The sequence below is a fragment of the Theropithecus gelada genome, chromosome 15, assembly GCF_003255815.1.
Source record: "Theropithecus gelada isolate Dixy chromosome 15, Tgel_1.0, whole genome shotgun sequence".
Classification (NCBI taxonomy): domain Eukaryota; kingdom Metazoa; phylum Chordata; class Mammalia; order Primates; family Cercopithecidae; genus Theropithecus; species Theropithecus gelada.
Window position 1 is genome coordinate 46,487,198 of NC_037683.1, and position 9,461 is coordinate 46,496,658.

At 53.1% G+C, this 9,461-nt stretch overlaps 2 protein-coding genes across 2 annotated transcripts; one reads left to right on the plus strand and one right to left on the minus strand.

Annotated features, from left to right (window-relative positions):
• Window positions 1-819: 819 nt before the first annotated feature.
• Window positions 820-9,418, minus strand: RGP1 (RGP1 homolog, RAB6A GEF complex partner 1). Its single transcript, XM_025360130.1, has 9 exons — window positions 9,288-9,418; window positions 8,834-8,968; window positions 8,326-8,462; window positions 7,964-8,047; window positions 7,716-7,865; window positions 7,293-7,439; window positions 6,953-7,080; window positions 6,567-6,756; window positions 820-6,033 (listed from the first exon to the last, which is right to left on the minus strand). Exons 2-9 carry the CDS (start codon window positions 8,947-8,949, stop codon window positions 5,810-5,812), a joined length of 1,176 nt encoding a protein of 391 aa, XP_025215915.1. The 5' UTR covers window positions 8,950-8,968; window positions 9,288-9,418; the 3' UTR covers window positions 820-5,809.
• On the plus strand, window positions 4,412-5,694 carry MSMP (microseminoprotein, prostate associated). The gene is made up of 3 exons (XM_025360132.1): window positions 4,412-4,689; window positions 4,921-5,029; window positions 5,404-5,694. The coding sequence occupies exons 1-3, from the start codon at window positions 4,560-4,562 to the stop codon at window positions 5,582-5,584; spliced, it is 420 nt and encodes a 139-aa protein (XP_025215917.1). The 5' UTR covers window positions 4,412-4,559; the 3' UTR covers window positions 5,585-5,694.
• Window positions 9,419-9,461: the final 43 nt, after the last annotated feature.

A 9,461-nucleotide genomic window follows, 5' to 3' on the forward strand; every position in this document is an offset into this window, starting at 1 on the left:
AGAGAAGTCAGGCTAATAAATTGCTGTGTTGTAGAAATACTATGGTGAAAGGGCCGGGCGCGGTGGCTCAAGCCTGTAATCCCAGCACTTTGGGAGGCCGAGACGGGTGGATCACGAGGTCAGGAGATTGAGACCATCCTGGCTAGCACAGTGAAACGCCGTCTCTACTAAAAAATACAAAAACCTAGCCGGGTGAGGTGGCGGGCGCCTGTAGTCCCAGCTACCTGGGAGGCTGAGGCAGGAGAATGGCGTGAACCTGGGAGGCAGAGCTTGCAGTGAGCTGAGATCCGGCCACTGCACTCCAGCCTGGGCGACACAGCGAGACTCCGTCTCAAAAAAAAAAAAAGAAATACTATGGTGAATTAAACAGCTTTAACTTTTTCTGTCAGCCACAGGATAAATACAGAAACTGTATAGTTATATACACATCCACAGAAGATAGTAGCCTAACATATATGCTAAAACTGTGAGTTGTTTGTCTCTGTATACTGTAGTCCAAGGCTCCCATTTCAAGAAATGTTTTACTTGGTTCAAAATGTATAGGGCCTGTTAGAGGGCTACACAGAAAAAAGGTTAAAAATAAAGACAGTAAAATGAGGGAGAGGAAAAGTGGAAGTGCAGCACTACTGATCCAGAAAAACTGAGGCATCAGTCACAAAGAATTCAATCAAGTCAGTGAGGGGAAAATGGCAGAAGGGTCAAACAAGAAAAAGGCTCAACACCATATTATTAATCTGAGAGCCTCACTTTGGGTTTTAAGTCAAATATTGAATTAGATTGTGCAACTCTTCTATTTTTATTTTTAAATTTTTACTTTTAAAAAATCCAAAATTACCTAAATCGTTTGACAAATAGAGTCATACAATTTTAAATGACTATAAAAATGTGCAGATCAGTGCCAAATTTTTTGGCAAAGGCTGAATGGCAGACAGTAATCCAAGACGCAGACAACCTTGCTTTTAAACCATCCGTTACACGAGACCAGCAGGCTCCCTTCTACCTATGAGACCAAATAATCCCAAAATGTACCCAAATAATCATAACTCCCCCTACCCCCTAAAACCTACCCTTCACTGTCTACGCCAGCCTCTGGACAGACCTGATGCCTGGGGTTTAGCCATTTCCACCTTCCCACCTGATGTTGGTCTCCCTCCTCCCTCCTCAGGTCCCTCAGTTCTCCCAGGCCTAACTTGGCGTGTTTCCTTCCTCTGTCACCCCAATCAACCCGGCTCCCCTGCCCTTTCTGGGCCTCGCCATCTGCCGGTTTCCCCTTTCCTCCTCGGGGGCTCCTCCTTGCCCTGGGGTCTGCTCTCGGTCCGCCAAGTTCTCCCAAGGGATCCCTCCCCACCTGCCTCCATTCAGTCAGACTGTGTTCAGTGTCCGTTTCGCGCCCGTAGCGACATCAGGACAGAAGCCCACTAAGTGACCCTCTGCTCCCAGAAACCCTCCTGGCTCCTCCAGACCCTCCGGGGCTCTGGCCCGCAGCTCCCCTCTCCCTCTGGCGGCGGGGGTCGGCGGTGACTCACCGGAGGGCCGCCGGGGTTGGGGGTGGGGCCGGAATACTCTCACTTCCTCGCCGCGCACCTGCCCCGAGGCTGGAGCGCCGCCCGGCCGGGCCTCCGGCGGATGTTTTCCTTGTCCCCATGCGTGCGGTGCGCGCCAGCCGCCCCCTCCGGGCCCTGCGCGCCAGCCACCGAGCCCCGGGGACCCAGCGGGCCTGGTCCTCAACGACTCACCCCCTCCCCATCAGGCACGCATGCGGGCTCGACCCACACCTCTGCGCCGCCCCCCAACTTCTGGGAGAGGACTCCTGGCTCAGCCCAGCCTCTAGCTTTCCAGAAGCCCCTGTATGCCTACCTCATCTTCGTTACAGGCGATGAACCCTCACTTCTGTCCCCGTTTCCGCACACGCACCAATCCCCACTGGGGCTCCCTTCCCCTTCAGCATCACCCCCACCTTCATGCGCCCCAGCTACCCACTGACGTCCGCCCCCTATTGGGCTGGCTCTAGCTTGCAGAAGATGGCCCACAGTCCAGCCTCCTTCCAAGGTGTCCACTGGACCCCCTCTCTGGGAAAGGCAGCAGAGCTACTGGCCACTGACAAGACCTTTGGGTCCTCGTGCTAGACAGGCCTTCGAATCCACCTGCTCCCGCCCAGAGAGCAGGCCCAGGCCGTGCCTCCCACACTGCAGCCGACCTCACAGCACCCTGCTGTGCAACTGTGAGTTTTTTCTTGGCACTCCTCTGAAACGGAAAGGGCATCAGTCCTGACTAGGGCGAACGTGAGGTCCATTCTGCATCTCCATCCACCTTAGCTGTCTCCTTGGAAGAAGACAGGAAGGCAGTATGAGGTGCACTGACACAGTCATTTCTGAACAATGAAGAGATGACAGGTAGGGCGGCCCCCCTTGAAAAGTCAGCCGGAAGTTGTATCTGATGTACTAGGTGGCAGGGAGTGAGTCTTGGAGTAAACGAGACTGAAAACTTAGACAAATCAAATAAACGCCAAAGAAATTGTCCTTATGGGGAATACGTGGAACATGGGTCTTTGAAGTATGGAAAATGAAAGAAATCCAGTTTGACCAGGGCCTTTAGTGCCAAAGAGATGGCTAGCAGGAGAGTGGTGAGAAAGGAGAACTGGAGAGTTCACATGAGCGGAGATGGAAGAAATGGATCCGAATCCCAGTGAGAAAAAGCAGGAGACTTAAAAGGACACCTTGTCCCACGGTAGAGGTAAGGGTGCAGATCTGGGGGAAGAAGGCTTATTGGGAACAGTTTTTCAAACTAGACATTCAGAAGTCAATACAAGGGCCAAAACCAAAATGCTCCTGGAGGTACCTGTTTTTGAAAGAGGTGGGAAAGGTGACATGGAGCAGGGGTCTCCATCCCCCAGGTCACAGACCAGTACCAGTCTGTGGCCTGTTAGGAAGCGGGAGCACAAAGCAGGACATGGTCCACGGACGAGTGAGCATTACCGCCTGAGCTCCTCCTCCTGGCAGATCAGCAGGGGCATTAGATTCTCAGAGAAGTGCAAACCCCACTGTGAACTCCACATGCAAGGGATCTAGGCTGCACGCTCCTTATGAGAATCTAATGCCTGATGATCTGAGGTGGAACAGTTTCACCCCAAAATCATCCCCTCGCTGCTATCCGCCTCTATCCACTGCTGGAAAAATTGTTTTTCACAAAACCGGTCCCTGGTACCAAAAAGGTTGGGGACTGCTAACATGGAGCATGAGTGTGAAAGGGGCAGAGGTCTATGCCAGGAGACAGCCATCCCCAACAGAAGCCCTCAGCTATGCACACACTGCTTAATGTCATTCAAAGAAAAGGATGTCACCCATTTTGCCTCTGAGCTTTAACCCCAATCACAGCAACTGCTATTTCCTGATGCTTACGTACCAGAGATGGTGATAAGAGCACTGCATGCATTATCTCATTTAATCCTCATAACAGCCCGATGAGTTGGCATTACTATCCCCAATTTATAGATGAGGAAACAGGCTCAGAGAGGTGAAGTAATCTGACCAGGTTACATAGCTAAGTAGAGTCAGGATCTGAATCCAAGAAGATTGTCTCTGCAGCCTATGCTCTCAATCATGCATCCTGGGCTCCTCCAGAACCTGTGGGAAACTCAGAGGATGCCAAATGATAAATTCCTAAAAACCGCACTTATTACATATGGGAGGAAAGAGAGGACACCTCTGTGAACCTGGAGTGATTCATCGTATCAGGGCACATAGCGATGCTCCTTTTTGAAAGGGGGAAAGAACCATCCCCAGAGGTGGGGTGATCCCACATCTGCTGTATGTTTGAGGGTGATAAGCAATGGACAGTTCACCTCTGGAATGCCTGAGGAAAAGGGACCCTCCCCACCATCTCTGAGGGGCAGCCCTATTTCTTGGATACATTAGGGAAACCCTGCCCCAGGATCTGAGAGAAACACAGTCTCCATTCCAGGTGCCTGCTCACTCTCCTGGAGCCTCTGGCCGTCGCACCCTATTGCAGCTCCTGGGTTTGGCTGGGGCACAGGATTAACCATCCCCAGGAAATGCCTCCCTCCGGTCCAGGCAGGGATCCCAGCGTACACACCCCTGGTGGTGGCAGTGGGGGAGAAAGGGGGAAGGTGGAATGCTTCCTTCTCTTCAGGTCAGGGAAGAGATCTGGGGACCACCTGGGGGCCCTCACCCCTCCTGCCTCCTTGCTGGGGAATTGCCCAGTCCAGTGCCCGCTCCATGGCCACCTCCCTCCCTCTAGCTGTGCCGGGGCATGAATCAGCTCTCACAGCTTGTTAAAGCTAGACCTCTTGTTTTCATGCCCTCACCTCAGGAAACAGAGTTACAGCTTTTCCAGCTCTACTCAGCAGGGGGCCAGGGTCCTCACTTTATAAACATCCCCAGCCTGTGAGAGCAGAGGGCAGGGAGATAGTGTGAGACAGGAGCCCAGGGGAGAAAGAAAGAAACTAAGACTCAAGGAGCAACGCAAAGCAAAGTCAAGGAGTCAAGACCAGAGTAGCTGAGCAGAGGCCAAGAAGGGTCCGAGAGGGCTGTGCAGCAGTAATGGCCCTGAGGATGCTCTGGGCTGGACAGGCCAAGGGGATCCTAGGAGGCTGGGGGATCGTCTGCTTGGTGATGTCTCTACTCCTCCAGCACCCAGGAGTCTACAGCAAGTGCTACTTCCAAGCTCAAGGTAAAGTGGGGTGAGGCATTAGGAATGAAGGAGCAGCAGAGAGGGCACAGGGAGGACGGGGCCTTAGAGATGATCCCATGTCAAAATACCCAGGCTCCCTTCAGCTGTGAAAGAGGAAAGACAAACTAAATACGGATATAGTATGTACTTACCGTCTCCACCCCAGACCTGAAGAGACTCTGCCTCTCATCAGCACTCCTACACCCACTAACATTTTCCGTTCTTCCCTAGCCCCCTGTCACTATGAGGGGAAATATTTCACCCTGGGTGAGTCTTGGCTCCGCAAGGACTGTTTCCATTGCACCTGTCTGCATCCTGTTGGTGTGGGCTGCTGTGACACGTGAGTGACCAAAGATAGCCAGAGAGAATGACTCTGATGTGAATGACTGAGGGATGACCAGGGAGGGACTAGATTGCTGTGATGTAAGAATGAACAGAAGAGCAGTACAAGATGGGCCGAACATGAAGGGCCCAACGCTAGTGTGAAAGATAAGGCCTCAGGCTATAAATCAGGGGAGGTTGGGGTGTACCTGGAGAGAAAATACTCCTGTTATAAAACAAAAAGGCCCACATATGGTAGGTGAGAGCTTAGGAGGACCAAGGGGCCACTGAAAGGGGCTCTAGTGGGGAAAGCTGTGAGAGAGGGAACATATGGGCAGGGATAAAGCCAGCCTTTCACTGTGCTGATTCCTTCCCCCATCCTTGGTTTCCCAGGTCCCAGCATCCCATCGACTTTCCAGCTGGGTGTGAGGTACGTCAGGAGGCAGGAACCTGCCAGTTCTCCTTGGTGCAAAAATCTGACCCTCGGCTGCCCTGCAAAGGGGGAGGGCCTGACCCAGAATGGGGCTCAGCCAACACCCCTGTTCCTGGGGCTCCTGCTCCCCACTCCAGCTAAACTCAACTGATCACCCATCTGCTGACTGCTCACTGCTGCTGCCACTTCCAGGGAAACCACTAGCAGCTGCCAATGTATTCTGAATAAATAAATTAATGCTATAGCTGAAAGCCTGACTCTCACTGTCCACGACATTGGACCCCAGGTGGAAAAAGTGGGTCCCACTAGAGTCCAGGTGCTGAGTTCTCAGTATTCGCAAGGAACTAGCGCCAGGGTGGGCCAGTTTCAGATGGTTATGGTGCTGGTGCTAGGGCCTGGGGCAGCATATGAGGCCAGGGTGGGGCTGGTAGGCAGCACCTTGATGGGGAGGTCCCAGCTGAAGGTGTCTACAGGTACTTGCTCAGGACCTGTCCACGTGGTAGGTTCGGGCTGTTCCACAGGGGGTAGGAGTACCAATCCTGGTTCTCGGGACGTTACAAATTCAAAATGCAATCTCCACTTCAAGGACACTACGGAAGAAAAAGATTAAGGTACAAGCATTAGAAGCCAGCGGGAGTAAAGGCCAATGATAGGATATAGTTAGTGAATGAGAAAAAAAACAATCTGTATTCAGGAAGACAGGCAAAAGTCACAGAGCAGGGAGCTGTGATTAAGGGTTTTTCTGAAGCAATTGGGTAGTCCCATAGATGTCAGCTGAAGATAGCAGAATGAAAAGAATACCTAACATAGCAGAATAGAATACCTAACAACCCAAGAGTGAGGCAGTGAAGTCTAGGTAGTGTGAAGTAATCAAAAATCAGTGTATCACAAGCTCCCAGTAGGTAGGCATGGGGAAGGAGTTCTATCAAGCTGTTAGGAGTTTAGGGGTCAGTGCATCTAAGAAACGGGAAGCGGCTGAAGGTCTGAGAAACTGTTCAAGGTCAGAGGCTAGATGTGGGTATGTCTGGGAGTGTGTATAAGGAATCAGGATCCATTACACCCCCCCTTAGCACAGCATTTTACTGTCCCCCTCTCCCTTCTCCAGTAACAGTGAGGGTCTCACCAATGGCTGTACAGAAGCCTGGGGTGGAGCTGAGAGGGATTGGGAGGGAGAAGCTGGTTCTGGTTGTATGCAGGCAGGATTCCTGGTGCCGGGCGTGAGTCACATGTGACACAGAGGGGACACCCCCTGCCCCACGTCGCCGCTGGTACTCAGGCTGTACACGCTCCTCGGTCTGTAAGCTGACTGAAAACTGGGAGCAAGAGATGTGTGCTAACAGGAAGTGCTGTCTGTAGGTGAGAGGACAGCCCAACCTCAAGCTGTTTTACAAAGGGACCCTGGATGACCCCACTATCCCCTTCTACATGCCACCCCTCTTTCTACAGGCCTTCCACCCTAGCCCTTCAACTCCAGCACCCAGCGGATAAGAAGCTCTGCTCCCTTCTTACCTGCAAACAAGCTACAGTTCCTTCCCCTAAGTTTAAGGTCCCCACCACGTCCTCGCCAAGTCTGTACACAGATTTGAAGATGCCAAACGTCCCAACTTTCCCTCGGCCATCACTGATATTGTATAGATCTGGGGAGAATAGGACACTATAAGCCTGGAGTCTACACACTGGGGAACGTCTAGGACTGGGCACCACAGGCCAAAAGGTGGGGCTTTTCTTTATAATTGGAGGTGTGAGGTATCAGTGGATCCACAGAAGTGTGTGGTGGTTAGGAGACTGTCTGAGATGGGAATACAATGAGGGGAAGGATGGGGTAAGACAATTCTGAAAGAATTCTCACGGAGGCTGCGGCAGGATGTGGCAGCCATTAGGCGCTCCCCAGCCAGCTCAGCTAGCCATGAATCCTTCTTCCCACCTTCATCCTCCTCCAAGAATGGACTGGATGGGGCTACAGCCTCATCCTGGGGAAACCGGACATCCTGAAGGCCTAGAGAAAGAATAAGTGGAGAGGTAACGCTGACAGGGAACAGAGATGACAGTAGAGGTTAGGGTTTCAGATTCCAACGTGAGACAGCTGAAGGTAAGGGGCGCCAGGGCTGAGGTGTACATCTCTATCTCCAGAACCCTCCCTTCCTTCCCAACTCCCGAGCACCATCACTGAGACCAGGAACTTTCCCTGCAGCCCCTCTTGCAAGTCCTCTAAGACAATTTCTGCTTTGACATGGTCCTTCCCCAGCCCTTCCCTCCAGGAGCCCTTGCTTACCAGTCAGCACAAGAACCCTCAGAGGGACTCTGAGTAACGTGATGGGGGAGTTGACACGCTGGCAGCCAATGGTCAGTTTGTAGACGTACTTGACTGACTGACCCCGAAAGGAGGGTGGTCCCTCTATGGGCAGCACTTCACTGTAGGAGTCTGGTTGGGAAGTAGTTGTCAGGGCAGCCAGAGGCACCAGAGGAGTTCTCCCTCCAGGAGGCTTAGAAGGCAATTCAGGGATGGGGACAATCACTCACATGATTTGGACTCTCCAGGATCTAGCCTCAGGTCACAGAATAGAATTTTTGGTGGAGTAGAAAGGATACACTGACCCCTCTCACCTGAAAAAGGTAAGAATGACTAATTTAATGACCCATTGTCCAGTACTGAACAAGACTAGCATGGCAAGTGGAGACAGTGAAAAGCTGCCAGGCCCTCTTTCCCTGCTGTGAAATGAGTATAGTCTTCTACCCCTAAAGAAATAGTCATGCTCCCCAACATTCCCAGCACAACAGGGACTATAAGAACAAGAACAATTAACAACTTCACCCATGGGTGACAATGCCTCCACACACACCCCCCACACCCCACCTCTCCCAGGCAAATGCCCCTCTCTAACCTCGGTGTGGCAGAAAGACAGTCTGGCTGTCCGGCTGGACATCTGGCTGACTAGAGTCAGGGGGAGGCAGTGCTACTCGACTCTCACTGGCATGGAACTGGCAGTGGATTTGAGCACTGGCCCAGGCCAGGGCCTCACTGTGGGAAGAGGAAAAGGAGGTATTCGAGGTAGTTCCCGACCTCACAAATGCTTTTCCAAGCTCCCTATCGCACTGTCTTAACCAACAAGGTTAGATGACTGTCCTAGTGATCAGGAAATCCAGAACTCCAAAGAGAAACCATAAAATAAAGAGTAGCAAACTGTGGGTAAAACGGGGAAAGGGGGAGGGGAAGGAAAGCGCACAGCTATGTCATCCACATCTTCTGTTAAAGAGCCCTCTCCTACAATGAGAGCACAATAAGCAAAAGGAGGTAGTGTCGCTACAGGACAACCTGAGCTCTGCCTCAGCCCCAGAGATAATCTGGCTTCTTCCCAGAAGGGCCACCACCTTCAGTGCCAGCATCCCCACCTGGATGCAGAAGTGGCCGTGGGGGGAAGGGGGTTGGTGACGGTCACTACACACTCCAGCGCCTCCCCAGCCAAAAATACAGGACCCCGGCTCAGCTCTGCTACCACTTCAATCATGGCAGCTCCGGAATCAGATCTAGAAGGAAACAAGGTGGGGCGGAGGTCAGCACCGTGACAGGGAGGAGCGTTGCGGTGAGCACCTAGGGCTGAGGACAGGGGTGGTCAGCACCGTGGTGCCCGAGGGAGCGCCTGGATATAGGAAGGGTAAGCGGGTGGCAGGGAGGCGGCTGAAGACTCAGTACTGCCCGGGGGAGGACGTCGCTCTGGGCCCTGGACCCCGCCCCTGTGCGCCGGGTTCTTCTCCCTGGGCACCCCCGCGGAGTTGCCAAACTGGCCTCCGCTCCTCCTTTCCTCAAAGTTCCATGTCCCAGCCCAAGATCACGGCCGCCCGTCACCTCGCATAGTCGACACTAGGGATTAGGACCCCCAGGCCTCACCTGCCCGCCCCTCTGGGTCCCGGTTAGGTGCGCGGCAGCGGCGGCGGCGTCGTCGGCGGCAGCGTCCGCTGGGCGGTAGAGGCGGGACTTCCCTTCGGTCCTCCACCCTCCGCGGAGTCCCTTCCGGCCGGA